General features: G+C 32.0%; 5 protein-coding genes across 5 annotated transcripts in view; 3 read left to right on the top strand and 2 right to left on the bottom strand.

Moving 5' to 3' along the window:
• Window positions 1-837: 837 nt before the first annotated feature.
• On the bottom strand, window positions 838-5,358 carry LOC113512794 (probable N-acetyltransferase san). The gene is made up of 3 exons (XM_026896710.3): window positions 5,199-5,358; window positions 4,731-5,054; window positions 838-1,992 (listed from the first exon to the last, which is right to left on the bottom strand). Exons 1-3 carry the CDS (start codon window positions 5,204-5,206, stop codon window positions 1,794-1,796), a joined length of 531 nt encoding a protein of 176 aa, XP_026752511.1. The 5' UTR covers window positions 5,207-5,358; the 3' UTR covers window positions 838-1,793.
• A 589-nt stretch (window positions 5,359-5,947) lies between these two features.
• LOC128200378 (craniofacial development protein 2-like) lies at window positions 5,948-7,024 on the top strand. The gene is made up of 2 exons (XM_052893620.1): window positions 5,948-6,617; window positions 6,948-7,024. Exons 1-2 carry the CDS (start codon window positions 5,948-5,950, stop codon window positions 7,022-7,024), a joined length of 747 nt encoding a protein of 248 aa, XP_052749580.1.
• Window positions 7,025-9,323: 2,299 nt separating this feature from the next.
• LOC113512793 (probable cytochrome P450 301a1, mitochondrial) lies at window positions 9,324-17,105 on the top strand. The gene is made up of 10 exons (XM_026896709.3): window positions 9,324-10,672; window positions 11,837-12,074; window positions 12,574-12,767; window positions 12,992-13,190; window positions 14,006-14,070; window positions 14,429-14,532; window positions 15,084-15,253; window positions 15,321-15,386; window positions 15,844-16,057; window positions 16,869-17,105. The coding sequence occupies exons 1-10, from the start codon at window positions 10,315-10,317 to the stop codon at window positions 16,977-16,979; spliced, it is 1,719 nt and encodes a 572-aa protein (XP_026752510.2). The 5' UTR covers window positions 9,324-10,314; the 3' UTR covers window positions 16,980-17,105.
• Window positions 17,106-17,486: 381 nt separating this feature from the next.
• On the bottom strand, window positions 17,487-19,074 carry LOC113512795 (protein lin-52 homolog). The gene is made up of 4 exons (XM_026896712.3): window positions 18,949-19,074; window positions 18,703-18,801; window positions 18,338-18,436; window positions 17,487-17,697 (listed from the first exon to the last, which is right to left on the bottom strand). The coding sequence occupies exons 1-4, from the start codon at window positions 18,980-18,982 to the stop codon at window positions 17,552-17,554; spliced, it is 378 nt and encodes a 125-aa protein (XP_026752513.1). The 5' UTR covers window positions 18,983-19,074; the 3' UTR covers window positions 17,487-17,551.
• A 437-nt stretch (window positions 19,075-19,511) lies between these two features.
• The window catches only part of LOC113513004 (sortilin-related receptor-like), a 50,643-nt gene continuing 43,272 nt past the window's right edge, over window positions 19,512-26,882 (top strand). Inside the window, exons 1-5 of the mRNA XM_052893621.1 lie at window positions 19,512-19,592; window positions 20,923-20,993; window positions 21,840-22,049; window positions 23,054-23,231; window positions 25,515-25,841. Coding sequence (XP_052749581.1) covers window positions 20,923-20,993; window positions 21,840-22,049; window positions 23,054-23,231; window positions 25,515-25,841 — 786 coding nt within the window. The 5' untranslated portion in view covers window positions 19,512-19,592. The remainder of the gene's footprint in view (window positions 19,593-20,922; window positions 20,994-21,839; window positions 22,050-23,053; window positions 23,232-25,514; window positions 25,842-26,882) is intronic.

The following is a 26,882-nucleotide window of genomic DNA, read 5'->3' on the forward strand; positions in this document are numbered from 1 at the left end:
TTTCAAACACCATTAAAAAAGCATTTATAAGTGTTTAAATGGAAATTAATAACTAATTACATACTAACGATTGTTTCTGAACGTTTTTTTTTTTTATAATTAAAGATTATATCCCACAAAAAAATATTTCAATTGTAACAAGTTTTTTTGATCTAAATATAACTGAAACAATTTCGATAAAATTTCTTTGCGACTAATCTGTAAATATACCTTCAAGATAAAAAGGAATTTTCCAAATCGGTTCAGAGCTGACAGTTTTTAGATAACAAACAAAAAAATACGACCCAATTGTAAATCTAATTTCGAAAGTCAATTGGCAATGGTAATACAAGTGTAAAAACTAAAGCATGTGTAAACGGTCAAACAGCTTGCTGAAACACGCAAATTTTGCCGATTGTAATTTGGAGACTAGAAAAAAGGTTCTTAAGTGACAACCCCTTGCAGACAAGTGTGGACCACTTTTGCGAGATAGAGCGCTCTTAAGTATCGCAAGAAGTAGGTAAATGGGTAATGTATGTACTACGTGGCGAAATATCAGGGAGACCCGATGATGAGTCAGAAATAAAGTAGCGCGTTCTCTTTAATACAAGCAATAGTAAAAATTATGCAGTATTAATGTGATAATTTTAATATTTATATCTACCTATTATATTTATGACTATAAAACGAGTATAATGTACTTACACACATTGTTTGAATTTAGAGGCCATGAATAAGGTTCTAGAAATCTTTAAAACCTTCAATAGATTTAATTTCCTTGACCAAAGATTCATTATCGTTATTTACAATGAAGGTTATATACAAGGTTTTTTAACCATTGAAAAATAAAACTTCATATAATGTTAATGATGTTTATTTAATCTAATGCTAAAATTGCAGTGAACATGATGCATATAACAAAATATGGATTCAGAAAAAAAACTGTGCGCCAAAAAACTTTGGTAGCAGGTATTGACCTATGATGACATATAAATTCACATATTGCTTGAAATTAAGAAGTAATTCAAATAAAACAATTTTCAAGTATATAAATCAACAAAATGATAAATTATTATCAAATACCAATGTACTGATGCAGTGCAAAGAATTACAAAATTAACACAACTTGAAACATTAAGCCTATTAAAGTAATTGAAAAAAAAAAACTCTTTATACAAATATTACAAATTAATTGCGAGGTGATTACTGCACAACAGTTATTTTGAATCCAAAGTTCATTAAATTAGCGAAATCGAAAACTTTACACCTACTCGATTAAAGTTATAGTAAAAAACAATGACACAAAATTTTGTATGCCATCCAATATAGTTAAAAGAATACCTAGAGCTAACCACTGCTTCTCATTTTTACACATACTCAAATATTAAGAGAATTTACAGTTTCACGTCCATTAATGTCACACCTGTACAATCTGTCCTAGTTTAATAAAACACACTAGAAACATTAACCATTTTCATCAACATGCCATCATATCTATGGAAGTACTGTACAACATGAGGTACTGTCCAGAATTATCAGTCGTATCCAGTTTAGCATTATGGCCTCAACCTACAATTTAACTGTTTACGAATGGCTTGAACCATATTCAGACATGTTTGAAACCATCTATATTCAATATAGTATTAAAATACTTGTCCCTTAATATGGAACAAATATTTGAATTATCTTAATTAAAATCAATTCTGGTTGTCGGTACCGAGTTCCTAGTCTTAAAATACGTGGTATCACTTGTTAGTTGCACTATTACAACCAAGCCGAGGGTTTGTTGAGTACAGTGGAGTTTATTGGTTCACTCAATCGTGTCCATTTGTTTTTGCATGTGGCACTATTCCATTAACTAAAGGTGTTGCTTCTGGCTGTCTGATTGTCTTTTGTAGAACATGTGCATCAGCCGGTTCTATCCTCTTGTAGTAGTGTTCTTTTGTTTCAACAATCTCAAAACCAAATTTCTTATAAAAATCTATTGCACCCTCATTATTCACTTGCACATGTCTGAAACAAATTGGTATGAAAAATTAGGATTTGTAAAGATTTGTGATTGCAGATAAACAATACATTTAGATATATTATACATACATATCTATCATACATGTCTCCTATAATATCAATATATATTTGCTATATCAAATACTTACAAATAGCAGTATTTCTATTTAACTGCAATTATAAATGTGTCGTACAATACCTTCTCATGGTGGGAAATGGGATTGTCAGTAATGAGATGAAAGAGAAAATTGTTAACAAAATACCCTGGTCAGGATGACTTTCAACTATTGTGATTCATCTATACTTATAATAAATCTGTAGAGAGGTCAATTCTGTACATGAAATATATTTCCAAAATAACTATCAGGAGGTGATTAGTGATCAATACTGATGCTAAAAATGCAATCAGTAAAATTTATGTCTTTTTTTTTTTTATACAACTTAGAATGGCAAACAAGCTGACGGCCCACCTGATGGAAAGTGGTAACCGTCGTCTATAGACATGAGCAGTACCATGGACATAACAGAGTATAGTGTTTCGCCCATGATACCCCCCGTGCGTTGCCATTCTTGAGGACTCAGGTGTTATTCCTCTGTACCCAGTAAATTCACGCCATATCCCACCCTTCAAACCGAAACACAGCCATGCAAACACAACTGCTTCACGGTTGAAACACGAATGGGACAGAGGTACCCAAGCAATCGACTTTTGTACAAAGTCTCCCTCTGTCTGTCTGTCTATCTGTATGTTCGTTATAGAAACAAAAACTACTTGACGGATTTTAACTAAACTTGATATAATTATTCTTCATACTCCTGGGCAGGTTATAGTATACTTTTCATCATGCTACAATCAATAGGAGCAGAGCAGAGAAGGAAAATGTTAAAAATGTCCACCCGTGTGACGCCGGGACGGGCCGCTAGTTCTTGATAAATTGACACAATGGGATAGCTAACCTACTTTCATCTTCACCTACCATCCCTTATTGATATCTCACCAACACAACCAATAGCATAAGCAAGGTTATCATTCCTATATCATTAATTAAAAGAACACCTAATTCCTGCTATTTCCATAAGGAATCTAAAAGTCTTAACAAGAATTCATAAAAAGTGTAACCAATTAGTGTTGCTGCAAACATTAATTGAATAATGTTAGCAAATGTAGGTCATATTACTTATTAGCTGTAATCAGCTGTATGTAGCTTTGTTTGCTGGAGGTAAGATAAAATTATACTCTGTGTTAATCTAGTATATTATCTATGTACTACTATAATATTCTTGATTAATACACAACTAATATAATAAACTCATTCAAATTACTTCAGACTGAATCATAAACACACAAACTTTTATGTTTATAATTTTAATAGGATGTGCATAAATTATGTATTAAAGAATCAATAAATTACACAAGGGAACAATATTTTTGTTACATGAAATATTATGAATTCTATTATACATTTTCTAAGTGTAGATTTTAGATCTCTAGTTAGATTTTTTGTCCCAGCTTCAGTTTTTGAGATATAATAAAAAAGTAATTTCAAAATAAAAAATTATTTAAAAACCCACAATTTTTAGATCTACACATATCAACCACATGTGTTCGATGTTGTTGTCCAAAGGAAACACAAAAGTATCAAAACACACCTGTTTTATAAACTTTGACAGGCTTAGTTTACAATTTTTTAATGTATATTCACCACAGAAGAAAGAGTTGAGATCATTTTTACCAATATTTCTCTATGTAGAAATTGTAATAAATTTGTTTAAAAAAAATTGCTCAGTATTATGAAAATTAACTGTAACTAGAACAAAAATATGGCCAGTGGCTGTATCTCAAAAACTAGAGCTGTTAAAGAAAAATAGAGGATAAATTTGAAATAAGCAATCTTAAATTAGTAAACAATAGTCATTAATATCCATGCAACAAATAGTGTAATTTGGTTCCCTTGTGTTATCTAATTACTATTCTAATGATTAGTAAATAATGGAAATTAGATTCCTTCAAAGAAAACCACATATAATTTTCCACTCTTACTCAATCCTGTTCAAGATCATAAATAATAATAAAAGCATATATTCTAGCATTGAAATGAGAATAAATCCTTACTAATATTATATGAGTTTGTTTGTTTATTAGCTTTAAACACCTTAACCACTCAGTATATATTTATATTGGAAAGGACATAGGTTACTTTTTATCTCAATGAAATTGGGTTATCAAAATTAATACTGACTGAAGGCATTCACAATGAATTATCAATTCATTCTGAGTAACTAGTTAGTGTGAAACTAACTGAACGAACTAACAATTCTTTAAGAAAAATGTGTAATTTCACTAGTAGAATACTTCTTAAAGAATTTTTTATTTCACCTTATATAAAATAAACCATTGAATAAAGAAATGTATACAATAAGTACTTATAACATAAAATTTGTATAGTCTTTCTCAATAAAGGTTGTGTTAAAAAATGTATTCATCATTGGTACTGAGTGGGCCATTAATAAGAGTGTCTACAAACTTTTCTCCACTATATATGCTACCTACTTGATACACAAAATTATCACTACCTTTATAATGTCTATAACAATCAACTTCATATTCTAACCTTGAAATCACTACCACTTTTCTAGAAATTGGTATATTTAATCATGAAAGTGTAACATGATTAAAGTAGATATTAAATATTATTAATAATAAATACAAGACACTATCTAATATACGAAAAAAGTATACTCACAAGAAAATGCTGTCAAAATTTCCATCCTGTTCAACATACTTGAGCACATGTTCCACCATCAAAGTACCTATTCCCAGTCTTCTGTAGGGATACAGACATCCTAGAGTCATTATATACAGTCTCCGTGAGTTCTCCGACGTGTCTATTCTACAGCACACCGCTCCGACCACGATATCATTGTAATACGCTAACTTCGCCAGTTCACCCGCTTCCAACACGTCTTTATAGAATTTGTCATTGTATGACACGGGAAATACAACTGTATTTAACTTCTTTAATTGCTTTATATTATGCGGTGTCACGTCTCCGAGTTCTATTTTAGCTCTGAAATTTTAAGATGGATATTTTAATAATAAGATGAAATGCACTATTTTCGACAGTCAAAGAGATTTCGCTTACAATCTTGTGCAGTGCGAATAAAGATTGTAAGATTAATTAAACAATTATTATTAAGCAAACATGGCTTACCTAGTCATTTTAATAACTATTCTATAATAAACACTACAATTTAAAAACTAATCTAACCATCTAACACAGTTATATCACACGAGATCAATCCCGCCATCTGCCACTAGTGGTCGCTCGTTTCGCCATCGCCATTTCAATTCTATTTGACAAGTCAATCACTAGCTGTCACCGACTAGAAATAATAATGTTACCAATTTAAAAATTACTAACCTTCTTCCTTTGTATCTCTGTAACGGTCGATTAGCTTGAATATAACTCATTAATCTGTGATCTACTACTACTAAGTATCTAACTTTGTAAAACGTACTACTAGTTAAATTTTATAGAACTGAAAGTGAAGAAGAACACCGAACACGCCTAGATGAAGCTAGGCGTCTTCCATATATACAGTTAAGGGCGGGCCGAGTGGCCATATCCATATCAGAATTTTTTAGATCCACTTCAAAATAAGAGCGAAAATTTCAATTATTCGCAAATTAGCTGGGGGTATATATGTCCCCTTTTAACAATCACAGATATATCTGTGATAAAAGTCAAATAAATATGCTTGAAATATTTCATTTATTTAAATACAATAAATACAATTTATTTAAATAGAATCCGTCCCTGAGTGCAACTCAGGCAGTCCCATCGTATCTGGGGGGGACAAATTTCTCATCGACGGCGATGCGTTATGCCACGGGTCACGTCATGTCTCCCCTGTTTCCCCAAATGGCAAAAAGAGGGCAAAGGAATGCCAAATTGCAACGATGAATGTTTGTGGAGGTATGGATAGTAAAATAGACGAAGTATGTGAGATGATGAGTGAAAGAAGAATTGATGTATTAGGAGTAAGCGAAACAAAAAAGAAAGGCTGCTCTATTACTACTTATGACCGATATACTGGGTACTGGTCTGGAGTTAATGACTCTGAAAGAAGCAGCCAAGGAGTGGGAGTTATTTTGTCAGAGAGAATGAATGCATCTGTTAAAGAATTTGAATTTGTAAGTCCTAGACTCCTCTGGATACGACTGAAAGTTGGTTTGACCCGTATTTTTCTCCTTTGCGCTTATGCCCCGGATATGTCCAAGCCACCAAAGGTCAGAGAGGATTTCTGGGATAGTGTAAGAGAGATTATGACTAAATGTAAGGAGAATGAAAGAATTATTTTGATAGGTGATTTTAATGGCTGGGTGGGAATCCGTCGCGATGGATATGAAAGGAATTTAGGAATGTTTGGAGATAAAAGAGTGAATGAAAATGGTGAAAGTTTATTAGAAGTATGCCTGGAGAGAAATCTGGTGGTGACTAATACTTTGTTTAGTCACAAACTGATTCATATGTATACATGGCAAAGGCAAACTGAGAGAAGTATGATTGATTTTGTAATTGTGGATGAACGATTGAGAGCGAAAGTGAAGGATACAAGAGTCTATCGTGGTACGAATGTCGGAACCGATCACTTTTTGGTGATATCGAGAATCACCTATTCTCGATTCTTATTCAATAAATGGCGACATCGTCCACGTGTTCGTATGTCAGAAATAGAAAGAGTAAGAGTAGAGAGACTGACAGAAGAACAGGTTCGAAATCAGTATCAAGAAAGATTGAATGAAAGATTTAGAGAGCTACTGAAGAAAGATAACTATGAGATAGAAGAATTTTGGAAGGAATTTAAATGCGGAATCTTTGATATAGCTACTCAAGTTTGTGGTGTAAGTAAGAGGAAGGATGTTAAGATGAGAATGAATGTATGGTGGGATGGCGAAGTGAAAGAAATGGTGGCTCTAAAGAAAAAGGCATGGATGGATTTGTTAAAGCTAATAAGAGAATGCAAGGTAATGTAAGTGACATTGAAAAAATTGCAAAAGAGAAGTATGATGTAATGAAAAAGAAAGTTAAAGAATTAGTAAGCAAAAAGAAAGAGGAATGTAAGGATGAGTATGAAAGGAAATTCTCTAGAAATTTTCGAGCTAATCAAAAGCTTTTCTGGCATTTAGTTCGAACAGCTAGAGGTAAAAAGAGAGATCCGAAAATGGGCGTGATAAGGGATATGGATGGTAATGTTATCACGGAACAAAAGGAAGTCTTAGATCATTGGAAGAGATATTTTGAAAGTTTATTTGAACGTGGAAGTGAAAGAAAGAATGTTGAAAATGAAATAATGGACGAAGAAGTTGACAGTGAAAGTGATATAAGTATGGATGAAGTAATGAATGCAATGAAGATTATGAAATTTGGTAAAGCAGCGGGATTCGATAGAATATCTGCCGAAATGCTTAAAGAAGGTGGAGAAATCATTGTAAACCTGCTGTGTCTGCTGTTCAATAAATGTTGGCGGTCCGGTTGTGTTCCAGGTGACTGGAGCAAAGCTGTTATTGTGCCACTATATAAAGGCAGCGGGTCACAGCAGGAGTGCAAAAATTTCCGCGGAATAAGCCTTCTTAGTGTTGTAGGCAAATTGTATGCTAGGATTTTGATTAAAAGAGTGATGAATGAGACGGAAAGTAAAATTTGGGATGTGCAAGCAGGGTTTCGAAAGGGTATGGGATGTACGGATCAAGTCTTTTCCTTAAGGTGCATAACAGAGAAAACCTTAGCTCAACATCAGAAGGTTTTCTGCGCCTTCATTGACCTTGAAAAGGCTTATGATAGAGTGGAGAGGAATGAACTGTGGTCAACACTGGCAATGTATGGGGTGAGCAGCCATTTGATACGGGCATTCAAATCTTTATATAAGGATTCAAATGCCTGTGTCAGAATAAATGGAGTCTATACAGACTGGTTTGGCATTGAACGCGGTGTTAGACAGGGCTGTGTAGCGTCTCCTTGGCTGTTCAACCTATTTATGGACAGTTGCTTGACCGATTTGAAAGGATCTAATTGTGGATTCAGGATGAATGAGTCTCTGTTTAAGACTCTTTTATACGCCGACGACCAAGTACTTTTTGCATCGTCGGAGTATGAATTACAACAAATGGTGACTATAATGAATGAAGCGTATGCAAGAAAAGGTATGAAAATAAATGCGAAGAAGACGAAGGTAATGGTTTTTGAGAGGAATGAAAGTTTAACGGCATGCCAGATTATGATAGGAGATGAAAAAGTAGAGCAAGTGAATGAGTTTCTATATTTAGGTTCTTTGTTTACGAGGGATGGGAAGTGTGACAGAGATATTGAGAGGAGAGTAAAAGCGGGAAACAGTGTTAACGGTGCACTGCTCTCGATTATGTCAAGTAAAAATGTATCGAGCAAAGCTCGCCTTGCTATAATTCAAGGAGTACTGACACCAACACTCATGTATGGAAGCGAATCGTGGGTATGGCAGAAGAAGCATGAAAGTAAGATAAATGCTGTACAGATGAGAGCTTTGAGAAGTATGTGTGGTATTACTTTAAAAGATAGAGTAAGAAACAGTGTGATTAGAGAGAAGTGTGGACTGAAAGACGATGTAGTGACAAAAATTGAAAAAGGAATGTTGCGTTGGTTTGGTCATTTGGAGAGGATGGATGAAAGAAGAATTACGAAAGAGATTTATCGAGCAAGAATGAATGGAGATGTCGGTAGGGGCCGCCCTAGACGGACGTATGTCGACCAAATAGGCGACGTGCTGAAGAAGGGCCAAATTAAAAGTACCCGTAACCGACGAGCGTGTATGACAAGATTGATGAATGTGGAAGAAGCGAAAGAGGTTTGTTTGAATCGAAGCATTTGGCGTTCCATTGTTTCTGCCTACCCTAATGGGAGACAGGCGTGACAGATATGTATGTATGTATGTATGTAAATACAATATTTAGAATAATAATAAATATTTTATATATGAATCGACATAATAAAACAATATCACCGTTATTTAATTGTAATACAAGATTAATTTTTTTTTTTCTTATTTAACCTTCTATCAAAGACTTCTATATCACTACATAAGGTAACATTCTGAATCCTATCAATATATTTGACATTATTACTCTATATCGTCAATACCTATATTAAAAATAAGTAAATTTTTGTCTTTCTTGATATGGCTTATCGTTTCCTATTAAATTAAGGATGTCAAAAGTTAGCATTTTATAGTAATTATTATTGGATTTCAAAAAAATAATTTAAAAATATATTTTTTGTTAACATGAATGTTTTTCAATTTGACTTTTTTGTGTGTATATCTTTGCTAATTGTGAGCCGATTTTGATCAGTCTTTTATTAATCACATTATATATACTTCTGTATTTGTCGTATTATTTGTGTTTCGGTTTTCATGATGAGAAAGTTTTTGAAATATTGAATTTTTTTAAACAAGCGGACAGCCCATCTATATAGTGGTAACCACAACCTAAAGATATGAACAGTACCATGACTGTAACAAAGTATATTATATCACCTGTGATATCCTTCATACATTTCAATTTCAAAAGACTATGCTGTTATGCTTGTACCTTGTAATTTCACAGCTATATCTCACAAATTCCTTCCTTCATACCAAAATATACGGCAGAAATACAAATGGCAAACAAATACACTAGTAGACAAAAAAAAATTTAATACGAAATATAACACCTTAGTCTTTAAGAATGGCAATGTATTCATACATTGATTGTCGCAAAACCCTGTTATTTGTTTCAAAAACCAAATTACTGGAACGATTATAATAAAATTTCCATGGGACTATATGTATATATCAGATAAAAAAAATGATATTTCCAAATTGGTTTATAAATAATGGAGTTCTAAGTTCTGAATTTCGATTTACAATTGTATACAGAATCGATACGGTTTATGTAATGTGGTGCAGCATTATTCCATGCTCACATTTACATTTTACACAAAAAGGTGTAATTAAATTTTCGTCTCGTTTTTATGATTGCATTGCCAGTCTGCTAATACATAGTACGTTATAATAAGTCTATGCTTTCATCATACCACGTCTATCTTCTCTATGGAAAATTTGGCTGATGCTTTCTGGCCAAAACCTAATCAAAGGCTAATGAAAAAAAAATGTATAGAAAAATAAAAGCCGCGAAAATTAAAAATATTTTCAGATTTAGAACTTTCCATTGTTTTAATGTAAAATCTATATTGTCATTTAACGACTTCAAAAAAGCCCAGTAATAATAAATAGATAGCGGATTGATTTTCGACGATGTTACTAAATCAACTGCGATACATTAAATTTAAAGTAAGTTTTAGTTTTACCTCCAATCAACAAAGATGGTATAACGTAGAGAAACCGCGATTACAAAACATAAAACCTCAAGATGCGATACAAAAGGAAACGAGGACTATCGATGCACCTGCATCAAATGAACATTTACTTGGTGAAATATTTCCTGCTGCTAGAATAGTCCCGATGGTATTGACAAATAAAGAGCCAGTGGTGTTATCATTTGACGAAGTGCCTGGACCAAAGTCGCTGAAATATATTTCAAAAGTGCGTTCATATATGTCTGAAATCGGCACACAGCTCACAGCCAGCATCCTAACTTTTGGTCTTAATATTGGTATGTATAAAAGTAATGAGATTATTAGTTTTTACTTAACAACCTGTCACCATTTTATCACAGAAATGATAAGCTGCTATATAGTCTGATGACGAGCAATGATTTGTAATAGCATTAGAGTTATCTGTAACTCCACCGCTAATCTGAAATAAAACTAAAGAACTCTTTTTGAAAATATTGACAGAGAAGGTCATTTCATTCAAGTTTCGTGGTAATGGTCTTTAAAATTGTTCTACAGGAAACTTTCTAGTTTTCGGTTCCACGAAAGCAGGCTTTGTGTAATATGTAAGTAGAGAGGTATATAAAAATATATGTGTATATAGTAACTATGTGATAAATTATAATACAACTTTGTTTTAATTAGGGTAGACATTGTATGCCAAAGCGGACAAGACAAATACATTTTTTTAAGCGTCAATATGCTACAGTAACATAATCGTAATAGGCGGAACGTATGCAATTGTCATCCTAATGTTTTCTTTCGCACCTAATTGCCTGCATGTAAGCACTAGATGGAGTGACGACCTCAAATGCAGTGAATGCAGGTGGCTCAGGAGCGTTCTTTATGGCAGTCTATGAGGGAGGCCTATGTCCAGCAGTGGACGAATAATGGCTGAAATGATAATGAATTTCCCCCGTGTTTAATCCTTTATCTTTCTTTATAGTGAGAGTTAAGGAAAATCTCTTGCATACATTGAAACCTCTTACACTACCCGTGCATGGCAGTAAGACGTTAATAAATTGCTTCTTAATCGACGCCTAAAATATTAAAAGGAAACTATTATTCAAAGTTCCAACCGTGAATCATTTTATCACAAAAAAGAGATTGGCAAGTGTTTAATTCATGTTTAAACATTTTACTAGAAATGCGTGTATAACAAAAAAATCTGTTATTAGAAATAAAGTATGCGTGTATGTGTGATAAGATTACAACTGTTACCACTAATTAAAAAATTACACAAAACTATATTTGATTAAATAGTTAGTTTTATTAAGCACTGTCTCGACAGCGTTTAAATTTTTTTTTTTTTTTTTAAACCGCAACGTTTTTATTACCAGCAGATAGGCTCATCGTTTAATAGATCATTCAATTTGTTAGTTAACCAGGACAACAATTTTTTATCAGGTGAAATTCCTACTTGATATGTTTATTTATTATTTTAGGAGCATACATAAACAATAGGAAACCACTTCGGAATCTTTCGATACTGTTCGACGAATATGGTCCGGTAGTACGCTTCGTGAGTCCAGTCGGAGGCGACATAGTCCTGATCAATCATCCTGATCATATCCAAAAAGTGTATATGATGGAAGGCGATTGTCCTGTCAGGTCGACGCTCGATTCTCTGGAGAAATATAGGACAGAGCATAGGAATCGTGTGTATGCTGGATTATACACAGTGTATGTATTTAAATGGTAACTTAGCGTACGCTATTAGTTTAAGCTGCAAGATATCAGTGAGGGATGATATCTACCACTATCTGCCATAACAGCGAACAGTGTCGGGGGGCGATCTATGAAAAACGACGAGATCCGAAAGGGACGCCAAGTAATATAAAAAAGACTCTGGATCTGGTATGGGCAGTAAAGAGCTCAACGTAGGTGATGTCGAAATGGAAATATGATTTTAGAAATCCAATAATAAATATTGATTTCGGCGTGGGCAACATTGAAATGGATGAAGACTATTTTCGTTGCCTGAGAGGTAAGGAGAGGGAGGGGGAGGGGGCATAAAACTCTTCTTGGTTCAATTTCTCTTCAGTCGTGATTATTTGGACATAATAATATATAGATATATTTCTATTACCTTTCACTCCTTACACGCTTCCCCTGGCCTTCTCAGTTTCGAATTATGTGGTACTGGTAATTTGTCCAGTGGTATATTTTTATTATTGTACAGTCATGGACAAGAATGGATGCGCCAAAGAACGGTTGTATACAATCCACTACACAGTTCCGTCACACAGCACATCCAGGGTATCGACGATGTGTGCGAGAACTTTGTGCAGAAGGTATACAATCTGAGAAATAATCAAGACGAAATCCCGAAGGATTTGTACAAAGAGCTTCACAAGTGGTCTTTTGATTGTATGGGTAAGTTATTGAACTACCTATAATGTATTATTTACATTTGTAAAAACCGCGATGGTATCCAGGGAAAATCGCGTTGAAGTCGAACTGATAAAACGTATATTGCTAACAATGAAACTTTATGACAAAGGAGCGGGTAATTTACTAATAACCCTCGTCTGTCGATGTGAGAGAATCAGGAACAACGTCCAGTCTTATTTTTCTAGTACAAATTCTATTATTTTCAGGATTGATACTATTCTCCAAGAAATTCACGATGCTCAACACTGAACTGGTGTACAGCCAATGCGATATGTCGTGGCTGTACCACAGCTTGGAGAAGGCCACCCAGGCTATAATCAAGTGCGAAACTGGCTTGCACTTCTGGAAATTATTCACTACACCCGCTTGGCATTCTTTGGTGAAATATTGCGATAGCTTAGATAAGTACGTACATATAATGATAACGTCTGATGAAATAACTTTTTATTTTAGTTTTTAATGTTTTAATAAAATAAAGTTTCTTTATTTCTGATGATGAAATAATGTGGTACGTTGATGCAAGGGGGGTTTATTGAAAAATTACTGACCTTTATGCGAGTCAGTCTCTACATGTTTTGCAAAGTTTTACAAAGAACAAACCTAGCAACTATCAACTGTGGGCTAACATTCAGACTTGACGAAATTATAAATTAAAATATTTATATAATAATGTTTCCTATATATACGGAAACAAGCCGACCATTCACTTGATGGAAATTAGTAACTGTTGTCTATAGACATGAACATCACCATGGACGCTAATAGTGTTCCCGTCTTGTCGTTCTTGAACCTAATGGCTAGCTGGTAGAGAATGCCATACGGAATTAAGCTCGCCATTTATTTATTCTTTATTGCAATAAAGAATACATAAATATGTGAAATTGAAATGTATTCTATATACTACCATCGTTTAAAACAAAAGATAGCCATTAACATGAGTGAAACAGAGGTACCGAAGCAGATTAATTTGTACAAAATCTCTGTCTAAAAAATAGAGTAGGTACCGTATATAATTATGTTAAACTAGTTGTATCCTGTGGCTTTGTCCGCGTAAATTAATACATAAAGTATCCCATGTACTAAGTTAGGACATAACCTACCCATGTAGCAAATTTCATTGAAATCAGTTTTTACGTAAAATGGTAACAAACACCGATCATCCCTCTCTACACTTTTGCATTTATAATATTTTATTCGTATATATGATTATTTCTTTTTAGTTTAATTGGAAAACATGTTATGGAAGCAGAACAAGCAATTTCCTTTAAAACCCAAGACGAAATAGGTAAGTTGTCAGATTTTCAGATTTCTAAGCCAATTTACATGATTATTTTTAATTATTATTGGCCTCTTGTTAATTTTGTAAAGCGATTTTAAAATAAAACATATTTTCTTTGTATATTCGCTACATGGACTACGCTAGTTTTGAACCGATTTTAATAATACTTTTTGTACGTGGTTAATTTCTGTATATCGATATAGAAATGTTTATTCTGTCACAATTAAAATAACCAATTTTATTATAGCTTATAAATTTTTAAATTTATTTATTAAAATATATATATAAATAATGTTAAAATTTAAGTATTATTTTTTATAAATTTAAACTGTTTAATAAACGTCATATTTAAATTATTTATCAGGTAAAAATTCACTGATCAATGCTATGCTGATGAGTGATGCGAAAATGAATGCTGAGGATATTGCTACTATAATTATGGATATGCTTCTCATTGGAGTTAATACGGTATAACGTTGATAACTCATCTATTAAGGCGACTTTAAGAAATTATCAAACAATGAAATGTGAAAGTATTTATTGACAATATGTAACCTAGATAAATTGTACTAGCTTTTGCCCATAACTTCGCTCGCGTATGGTATTGAATTTCTAGCAGATTTTGTTTTGAACTATGTGCCTAAAATTTCACATGTCTAAGTTCTAAACTGACGAAATTCCACACATAACCTTTTAACCCCGTTTTCACCCATTTCGGAGATGAATTTTCAAGGGATATTGGAAATTCTTATTGATCATGAATGTTATATAAAGAACCTATCTGTAATATTTTCAAATTCAACATCCTCTTTTATATGTATAGTTATTTAAGCGGCTACTTTACCCGATTCAGAATATTATAATAGAACTGCACTGCGTCAGGTAATATCATTATCGGTAACCGTTTACCGTTAGACGGGCCGTATGCTTGTTTTCCACCATAATATTATAAAAAAAAAAATACAAAATTATTTACAGCCTGATTAGCGTAAAATAGCCATTATAGATTAATATTACAGATTACTTCATCGATGTCTTTCATGTTATATTATTTGGCAAAATATCAAAGATCACAGAAGATACTTTATGAAGAAATATCCAAATCATATAGAAGTGATGGATCAATTGAAATTGACAACATCAAAGAGGAAACTCCATATCTTCAAGCTTGTATAAAAGAAACTCTAAGGCGAGTAATATAGTTTGGCTAAATTTGGCTGGTGTTGATTATTTTTAAAAGAATTTTCTTTTAACAGGTTAGTTCCACCGATCCCTGTGCTGACGAGGATTTTGTCAAAAAATGTTACATTAGATAGATACAAGTAAGTTTTAAAAGCACAGATTTTGAGAGATTCATTGTTAGTAACGGAGATTAGCGGATCCATTGCTAGTATTATACCGTCAAATTGCCTTCCACGCTGTCCCTCCTGGTACACGCCTGGTGAATTCATCACAGTGACCTAGTCTCATTGCCACTTCACATCTCATTTGTATACCAAGGGGTATATAGATACGTAGGCTGGTTAAAAATCACTGCTGTACTGAAATGGGATCTATGCATGAATGGCAACCATTGTTGTACAGGAATGGATTGTTAGTAATGAGGTCGGTTTATGGTAGCCTTTGCCAGATCGACCTCCATACGGTCCTTCCTGGAAACCATCGTCAATATTCCTTGGTGAAATTGTCACGATACGCTAACTAATCCATCTTCATCAATCGTTGGTACAGCGTATACAGATATTACCATTTAATTTTCATTAAAAAAATCAATTCTAGCATACCTCGGGGGACCCTCATTATAATGTCAACGCAGGACGCGTCACTGAAGGAGAACAATTACGATGACGCCACCAAATTCTGTCCAGACAGATGGTTGAAAACAGATGCCAAAGATTACCACGCATTTGCATCAATTCCTTTCGGTTTCGGTGCCAGGAAATGTATTGGACAGAATATAGCCGAGACTATGTTGTCAATGTTAACTATTCGAGTAAGTTTCATTTCTGTATTCTGTACCAATTGCTACCCATGACTTTGTCTGCGCAAGAGATATTATTACATTGATTGGCAGATATAATACATAATCTGTCCTTCTTCTATACACAATGATTGGTTGCCAAGAGTACATTTTTGCATATTTACAATATTAGTAAGAATAATATGCAGTTATTTATATGACGATTTACAAAAGGAGGTGCTTAGTTATTTTTATTTGCGGTGTGTGTGTTATATAATATTGTCGCTAATTTGTAAACCAATTTTGATTATCCTACTAACATAATAAAGACTATGTATGCACATATGTCTATCTGTATTATATTATACTGATATTCTGACATCAAACAAAAACACCAAATTGGATGAGGTTTTCACAATGGTGTTCCTCAAGGTGTATATTGCATATCAAGACCAAACATATAAAAAATTATGTTTGGTCTTGATATGCCATCTAGAAATAGTCTATTTGTTTATCCTTCTGAAATCCACACATATGAATTAGCGGACAAAAAGCTATTTCTTTACATAGGTAGTCAATAGGATTTGTTGCTATATTGGTTTTATATTAATGTTGTGACTATAATGGATTTTTTTTTGTGGCTCAATATCTTGATTAGTGAAAATTTAAATCTACTTATAGATTATTTAAAATATGATCTTGTGTTTATGAAATCTGTCACTCAATGAAGCATTGTATTAATTTCAAAATAAGAATACTGATATTTCTTATATATTTGTGGGATAAAATCTACTTATTATCAAAATAGTACTAAACTATTTTAATAATGGAAATATAATTTCAGCTTATACAAAAATACAAACTGGAATATCATTATGGTGACATTGAACCTACAAGATCTTTTATTGCAAAACCAAATAAACCTTTGAAAATAAGGTTTGTTGATAGAATTTAACATTTTGAATTGTGATGTGCTATAAAAACATACATAATAAAATTGTATAAATTATATTTGAAGAATTAAATTTATTTCATACATTGTATGTATAACTATATAATAAAATAAAAATATTAAATTTCATAGCATTTTCAATTATATTTTGGTTCCCGTTAATTACATATAAAAGTAATTAAAGCTAACAGTTATTATAGGAAACCAGACCATCATTTTAACTTAGCCTAGATTCATTTTATAAATAAGAAAATCTTCGGCTACAATTACATAATAGATATTAAAACATACTTTAGCTTAAGAATGGTTATGGTTAGATAGGAAAGTTGGTAAGTGTGCATTTAATTTATAAAGGAAAATGAATGTATGCATAACATATGAAAAAAATATTTTAGATATCATAGAATATACTGTATAACACATGACATCCCATATGGATTGTTACACCCGAGGGAAATTATTATGCCACTATTTTTAGAAATTTGATAAATCAATGGCAAATAACTATAATTAAAAACTAAATTATGGCTTTATTATACATTGAAGATAATAACAATATAACAAACTTTAACATACTATTGTTTCTGTCTCCTTGAGGTAAATATATTAAGGTATTTCCCTCTAGTCATTTCTTTAGCTTCTTCAAGCCCTAATTGGTAAGCAAGGTCATGTAGCTTCTTCACTTCCATTATGAGACCACTTGTAGACAGTGAACTTAATTCTGTAAAAATAAATCAAATTCTCAGTTGTGCAAATTTGGAACAAATGTAGTATTAATGTCTTACTAATATTAGAAATATAATTTTTTTTAAAAAAATAATACAGCATTTTCCAATTTTAAACATTAACTCATGGTGAAAGAGCAAAAATACATATCACTATTATAAAATACAAGACTAGAACAGAATATGATTCTGTAAGAAAAAGAATATTGATAATAAAACATACCAAGCCACCCGTAGAAAGTCTACTTAATATTGGGATGTTAATGTTTAGTCTGCCTAAGATATCTATAGGAGATACCTTGAGCAGCATGGTTTTTGGTAAATATTGCTTATTATTTTTAATGACTGTTGCAAATTAAATGAAAAAAAAAAGGTACTTCATGATTCTAAAATTAATAATGATAAACCTTTGATATAGCAACAAATAAAGTAAATTAACAGTTCTCTGCAAAGGTTTGCCTGCACAGAATCCTTATGTTAAATGAAAAAGATGTAATGAAATCACACACATAGAAATATTATATATTTATAATATAATTACAGTTCGAATTTCAGTTTGGGAAGAATAATAAAATTTTAAATAAATAACTTAGAAAACATTTTTTTTATGGTGAATAAATTTTTATAAACACTTACGTTGCATATAATTTATATCCTCCTTAGTGAAACCCCTACTCCAGGAAGGAGGCGATTGGTTAGCATTGTGCATTGCCGCGAACTCCGATACCCCTGGTACTGCAAAGGAGTCATTGGAACAATGTGACTCATCATTATTTGAATTAACAAAATTATCATTATCATCACCCATAACAAACAAATTTAAAAACACGAACGGTTCTTAACCGAAAAGCCAAATCAAAATTGATAAATGCAGTAGTTACATGGCGGAATAATATGACAACATTATAAAGAAAACGAATCGCGCGATTTTTGAAAATGATTCCTGGGCAGTTCTGTATCTTTAGGTTAACAACCATATTAAAAAATGCAGTTAAACTTACTTTGTTCCGGCCATAGTTCTGGAGATGCACGATCCAGCTTTTCTAAGCTGAGGAGACTTTCGTCTAAGGACGTCAAGGGAATATCATCAGAAGGTTGTGCTGAAACAAACACAAAAACATACAGTAATAAACAAAGAAAATAATGATGAGGTTTTACAAAAACCACTAAATAAATTAAATCTAATTAATTATTCTGTGTAATATGACATAAAGATGATCTAAAAGACAAAAAATAAAGAAATCTACCTTCTTGTAATGTAGAAGTCTGTTTCGCGGCCATTTTCCAATTTTTGACAATACAATACTCATAGATAATCCATAGATTATACAAAATGAATCTAGAATTGGTTGCGATCTTGTACTTCTAATTTAAAATCAAACCAAAGTGATCTTAAAAGGAATAATCAAAAATATATAATAGTAGAATGGCTAAGAAATAAATCTTGAATTTATTGCTTCTCCTCAGATCATACTGAGTATTATTGTGTCGTGTTTAGTGCTCCACTGTCTTTCATAATTATGATTGTACAATTTGTCCTTGTATGAGTTTTAATCGAAGCTGCCAAATTAAGTATTTTTTCACAAAATTGAGCCAATATTTATGTATAATATTTGAAAAGAAGGGCAGAGAAAATTAGAAAAATAAAATGATTATATTTTTTTATCATTCAATTTGTGGCATATGGTAAAATTATATGAAAAAGATACAATTTTGTATTAGGATAAAGTCAAAGAAATTATATCAATTTAGACAATAGGTATTTGACGTTTGAGATAAAAATCAAAATTTACATCTGGCAATCCAGACCTTAAAATACAATAATTAAGATTTTACTGGCAACAAATGTAATATACTTCTTTCTTTCTTCCGGTTGCCAACACAAGGCAAGGTGGGTTTACGCCACATGGTTTTTTAAATAAATAACTGTGAAATCCTAATTTTACGTATACTATTAGTATATTTTGCTTTTAAGGTAAGATTTCAGTGTCTCAGTGAAAGATATTTTAGTTTGGAAGTTCCAACAAAAGAGTGTTTTGTGTGGTGGATGGCGATGAGGTTGAGAACTATAAATCTATTTTACTATTAATTCTTAGTTTCATTAATAGGATTAAAATGTTAACACTTAGATAACCTTGCATTGTAAACACTCAATATGCATAATATTGAAAAATATTGATTAATCGGTGTTTAATTTTTATTTTAAAAGTTATAGGTATTGTCTAACCTAACACGCATTCTTAATATGTATTCTGAAAACTTTATTCCTGTCAGCAACCGACAAATTCAATTAAACCAATTATTAAAGTTTGTGTATGTAACTGTTACCTTTATAATTAATGTGAAATATTATTTACTGTTTGCAAATATGCATACAAGATTTATTTCAATACAACTTAATAAAAATGTGGAAAAAAATAAGTAAATGCCTAGTCCATAAAATAGTCTACTACAAGTACAATAAAATACAATTAATTGACTGAAAATTTAGGTTTGTTACTAATTCATTTAGTGTTTCTGTAATTATTTCACTTAAGCTTTGATTACCTTTTATCAACTTTTTTTTAAATACTATAGATTGATTTATGGTTATACTCACTTTTGAGAGGAATGTCCACACCTGGTCAAATTACCTATAGATAAAAAAAAAAATTAAGTTCTAATAATAATGTAACTAAAATACATTATTAGTAGCAATAAAACTTTTAGCTGTCTATTTACATGATATTTACAAGTAACCAACTGTCCCACATTCTGCAGGACCGTCCTGCAATGACAATTGTAATTTTGCATTGCAAAAAAGTCCAAACAAATAATCCAAAGCATTCCGTATATCCCGCATTCCTTGTTTCCTATTGTCTCACTTACATAAAAGTGTTCCATATAAAAATATGAATGATGAGGTGCCATAGTTTGTTTTCCAGGAGCAAACACTCCTACAGAAGGAGTATTTTACTTAATAAATAGCTTATGGAAATATCATCACTAAAAATAATCACATTACATGCAATGCTAATTGTAAAATTTTATATGGGCATGTGAAAAATATGACTTTAACAATACCTGTTAATTCAATAGTAGTGTTGTTTGTTTCTAATTTAAGTACACCTCCAAACAATTCCAACAAATCTTTAGTCTTATTGTGTACAGGGGTGGGTGTCCCATTCACTTGTTATAAAGTTGGTCACCATATTTATAAGTGAATAATATATTTATTACAGATGCGTTCCGTTACACTCAAAGATGTCGAACAAGACAAGGTTGTCAAGACCGTTGCTGCCCATTTAAAAAAGTATGTTTTATGTGTATATATTTCAGTTATAAGACATAAGATTATGCATTACAGTACAGACTCAATTAACTAGACTAGTTGTTGTTGGATATTCGAAAATCTAGACATAACTCTAGAAAGATAAGATAGTTATTTATGGTGTTGTTCATGTCTATGTATAGTTTAAATGATGAATAAATAAGTATACTTTATATGCATTATAAAGTATACAGAATAAGCAAGACAATAAATGTAACTATTCAGTTGTATAAGTACAGTAAGTATTATTGCACAAAGCAAGTTTGGAAATAAAACATTAACTAAAATAAGTACCTGTTATTAAATTTAAAAACAAAATTATTAACTATATACATACATATTAAATATCTACCTAATCCTAGAACAAATATATATAATTACAGACAAAAAATAAAATAAACAATTATGTTAATACATATATAAAGAATGTCAATTTATTAAATGATGTCAACAAAACTAGCTTTGTCTATGAGAATATTATTTATAATAATATTGGTGCAGAATTAAAAATCATTACAAAGATATGAAAAATGTTAGATGTAATATCTCTATAATGTCTGTTAACAAGTCTGCAATTAAGAATATGTAAAACTTATTTAACTTAATGGATAAGAAAGTGTTGATGTTTATAATTGGCTATGAAATGAATAGTTAAATAAATATTTACAGACGCTACACCTTTATCCATCAAGTGAGATTGCTATATGTATATGCTTGGTTGATTGATTATTAACATTGTCAAGTCTCTAGTCTCTTCAGTAACAAAAAGAAGTAGGAATATTGTATGTTTATCATCAAATAATAATATTTGAACTTTTATTTTTTTAGAACGGGCAAAGTCAAGGTGCCAGAACACATGGACCTTGTAAAGACTGCCCGATTCAAGGAATTGGCTCCATATGATCCTGACTGGTTTTATGTGCGCTGCGCAGCTGTCCTTCGTCACATTTACATCCGTTCTCCAGTTGGAGTCAAAACTGTTACGAAGATTTTCGGAGGTCGTAAACGCAATGGCGTCACACCCTCACATTTCTGCAGGTGAATATGTTTTCATTTACTATAATCTACTTTTTTTATACCACTGATATAGTTTACTATTTGTCTCTCTATATGCTAGAGCTATTATCAAATACAAATCCAAAGTTTAAATTCAGTTAGTACATTTAATTGATTTTTGATTGATTGAAAAAATTTAAAGTCCTGGGAATTGTTAATGATAGGACATTGGTATTTCCATTTCTTTTAAATTGGTTTTTACATGTATACATAATTCTCTATTGATATGCAGAAGCTGCTAAATATCGAGAATGCAACTCAACTGGAGATTAATGACACTAGAAATCAACTATCTATTTTTATTAATGAAATAGTATGGAACTAATTTCATATAATTATAATAATAATTATTTTTTCTTTCAAAATAATATATTTTCATTGCTTGCTTGATGCTTAATGGAATTCTATGAATTGCATTAAGCATCTTTTTATACAGTCGGTAGTGTATCATAATTACATTTACAAATATTATAGAAAATTCTGTTACTTTTTAAATATAAAACATGTCATATTTGTTAATAATGGATCTTTACAAAATTTTTATGTATATGGATGGAAAGAATTTAGGAAGAAAGAAATGAAAAAGAGAGTTTCTTATTCTGGAATAAGGAGATTAATTTAAAAGTAATATGTTGCTAAAAATATATGTATCAGTTTACCAGAGGGCACCTATGCAAATCTCATCTAGATACATCTGTCCCACTCATGTTTCTGATTGAAGTGAAATTACAGAGTATAGATATCTTAGTCTCAGAAATAACAAAGCATGAGGGATGCTATGGGTATGGCAGTAATCTTATGATATCCATAGTACTGTTCATGTTTATAAATGATGGTTACCACTTTCCTTCAGGAGAGCAGTCATCTTGTTTGCCTTTAAAAAAAGGTTTTGTCATATCTCTTAGTAAAAGCTTTGTACATTTTAAAACTAAATGGTATTGTATAATGTGTCCAATAATATTTATTTATTCTTTATTTAATTACAGATCATCAGGAAGCATTGCCCGCAAAGCATTGCAAGCTTTGGAGGCTCTGAAGCTGGTTGAGAAAGTTCCAGATGGTGGCCGCATTCTTACTGTGCAAGGCAGGCGTGATCTGGACAGAATCGCCGCTCAAGTCCGTCTAAAGGCTAAGCAGCAGGCAAAACAAGCAGTTATTGTCCTGTAATTAGCAAATAAAAATAAGTAAATAAAAATTTAAGTGTTTTAATATTTGGTTTTCAATATCATTTAGTATGTTTTAATTTAATGATGAAAATGGGAAAGGAGATCAATTGGCCTATCATAATGACTTCATTGGGAGATCAATTGGCCTATCATAATGACTTCATTGGGTATTAATCATGACACTTTCTAAGGAGGACCGCATGATGGTCGATTTGACAAGGTTACTATACTGTTAGTGATGAAATTACAACACCTACTCCATTTTTTAGATATTACACAACGGAAACTAAGCAAAACTTGGATTATGTGTACTAGACTACTTTTTATATATTTCGGATTATACCCTTTTACGGGGAGGACTGAGAGGAGGAGAGGAAAGGATTGCTAATAACGGAGAATTGCAGCCCCATTGCTAGTAATATACACTTGCAAGTCGACTTACCCTTCGTAACCGTCGCCTATAGACATGAGCAATACCATGGACATAGCAGAGTATACTGTTTCACCCATTATACCACCCCATGAATTGCCATTCCTGAGGACTCTGCTGTTATTCCTCTACATCCTATAAATTCACTGCCATATCCCACCCTTCAAATCGAAACAACCATGCAAACGCAACTGCTTCACGGTTGAAACACGAATGGGACAAAGATATCCAACCAAACGATTTGGGGGGAAAGGGATTGTCAGTATGGAGACAAAGAATCCCATTGCTAGCAATATACCCGGCCAAGTCGACCTCCTCCCTGGAAACTATCATGGTTAATTCCTTGTGAATTCGTCGTGATGGGCTAACTGGCCTGTTTTCATTCTCATTGATCACCCTTCACTGGTGCTCCAGCGTATCTCGTTAGCGCAGGCGGGATTACTATTCCATTTTTACCCATCTAAAAAAACCAAACTACTTTTGTGCAGTCTCCCTCTGCTAAGGATTTACAATTCGTAAGCGGTGGTTCACGAAAATTCAATCGTATTACAATTTAATGTGATAACGATAATAATTTATAGTGTAATATTTACATATTTGAATAAATATAACAAAAAATATACAATTTTTATTTTTACTACTCCAAAAAGGGAGTTTTCTAAATTAGATAATTAAGAATTGATCGGTTCCTTGTGCTGTGGGTAGATGTAAAAAAGTAAAGATGGATAGATTATTTTTTAATTAGCCAACTTTGTTGACATCCACTCACAGCACAATTAATTAATTCAAAATTTTTTTTATTGAATACTATTAATTCCAGCTTGGAACTCAGCCGTAACGCAAATTTCCATAGTTTGATTTAATCTTCATATTTTTTGTCAGTACAGTTTATCGTATTTGATCACAGCAGTTTCCCTTCTAAACTATAATGGTTTTTAAATGGAATTGCAGAGGTTGATCTAATTGTACATCTTTAACAATGGGGCTATCAATTCCCTTCACAGGAGTTAGGTAGCACCTATGATTGCAAAAGTAATCGAAATTTGACTTATATCTATCTGTATGTTATGTATGGATCTACGGAAATTTCAAATATTTTTGTATAGTGGTTATTTGTCTTAAGAACTCCTTTAAATATGGCTGTGCGAGTGAAGTATCATTGCCATAAAGAATAAGTAAAAAAATTAAAATTAATAATTTCTTAGCTCGTGTTGCTGTAATAAAAATATTTGTATAAAATGTATGCAAACCAGATATTTATGATGTAACTAGTTTACGTTGTTTAAAAACTTTACACAACACAATTGCTAGGTTCTTAATGATACCTATCGATATCGACATTTTGGACAATACAACTTGGAATATTATAGCTAATACCTTTATGTATATTCATATATTATTTTATTGTTACTTACAGATAGTTACATAGAATAATATTCTAATTCTGTTAATATAGAAATAGTATTAAATCTTAACGTTATGTTTTCTTGATCCATGGATAATTTTGCTGTATGCAAATTTTGCTTTAGTAATTTTTGAATAAATTTAGCATTTCAAAGAATAAAATAAATAATTCTGAGAATTTCCAGACTTGGCAGCAATAACACCTTGACTTAACCAAGGTCAATCTATAATTTCAGTTACGTTTTTTGGTGCTGCTTTTAGCTAATAACTTGTAAGCGAGTTGGCAGCACTGGCTTGGCGTCTGTCATTAGCGTACTGTCACTGTCAACGTCATTGTTCGTTCTATCAACTTAGAATTTTGTTTTTGTGACAAACGCATTCTACCGACCGACAGATGAACTATCATTTTGTGTTGAGTGATCAATTGTGTTTGTAAATTGTTGCTGACTTCGTTTCAAATTATTGCAGTTTTGTAATTCTCCTCTCATTAGATTGTATGTATGGACATGCAGTGATCGCAAAATGTTGGTGGCATTTGGACGTCGTGCGGTGTTTGTCGTGTTGTTGTTTTTAATATCGTGTGTTGTTGGCTTACGCCAGTATGGAACACCGAGCGGGACTTTATACGTAGCAGATGATCACTTGGAAAAGGATCAGAAATATACTATAATAAATCAATTTTTCAACGAAGAGCCAAACACTAATTTGGAAAGAAGAAAACGCGATGTTACCCCGCCACCGACTCCCGGTGCACAGAAAAATATAAGTACATGGGTAACAATCTACTTCCTTATTATCCTCAATCGGTCCCCTTTGTTATTGGATTTGAACACAGTATATTCATATTACAACAGTTATTCGTTGAATGTCATCGCACCTTGTTATTGTTTCCTATACTCTACTTTCTATATTGAGTAGGTAGACATATCATTTACCTAGAATGACGTCGCATGTTTTGCGCAGAATATGACACTACATATTTCTCGAAAACATTGTTACACATTTAGGCAGTCAATATAAACAGTTGCCAAAAGTAAATACCTATTAAAATTTTACAACACAAAATGACTAAGCATTTTAAGTGTGGTCTGTAAAGAGTGGTCAGTGGCCTTTTAGGGTGGTTTTACCTTAGTGTACAGTCTTTTATAGGGGTAACCCTTTCTATATAAATATTGCTTTATATCTCTATATATATTGCTAAGAAAATAATGCAAAAGGCCTTTAACCATATCTTTATATTAATATGTGCATTTGTTATTATGTTTTAGAATAGAATATAATTTTGTGAGTACTTAGTTAAAATATTAATTAAAATGATATAATATAAGTATAGAATATATTCAGCAAAGTAATAGGGACCCAAAATATATATAATTATGTTACAATGAAGAAAATCTCTTCATTTAGGGTATGGTGCTGGTGATATATAATTTTTAAACACTCTTTACTGTATAAGCACAGTAGTTAGTGAGGACTTTTGCAGTTGAAATCAATCTAACAATCACCTTAGTTAATACTATAAAGAGAAAAGATAAACTCAGGTAATATTAAATAAATTTTAAGAATTATTCTGCATATAGAAAGCTATATTATCAATGAGTAACATGGATGGCATTTTATTTAAAAAAATAGATACATCTACCTATTTACCCATGTGAATCTGGGGCAGGTTGCTAGTCACTTATACATCATAAATTTTTTATATTTTTAATGTTCTGTTCCTGCTATCTACTATACTATGGTAAACAGAGTAAATGTTTCATTATATTACAGTAATAGTCATGAAAGTAATTTATAAATTAATCTAAATTAATT

This window comes from Galleria mellonella, unplaced genomic scaffold, assembly GCF_026898425.1.
Source record: "Galleria mellonella isolate WM207_F2 unplaced genomic scaffold, CSIRO_AGI_GalMel_v1 utg182, whole genome shotgun sequence".
Taxonomy (NCBI): domain Eukaryota; kingdom Metazoa; phylum Arthropoda; class Insecta; order Lepidoptera; family Pyralidae; genus Galleria; species Galleria mellonella.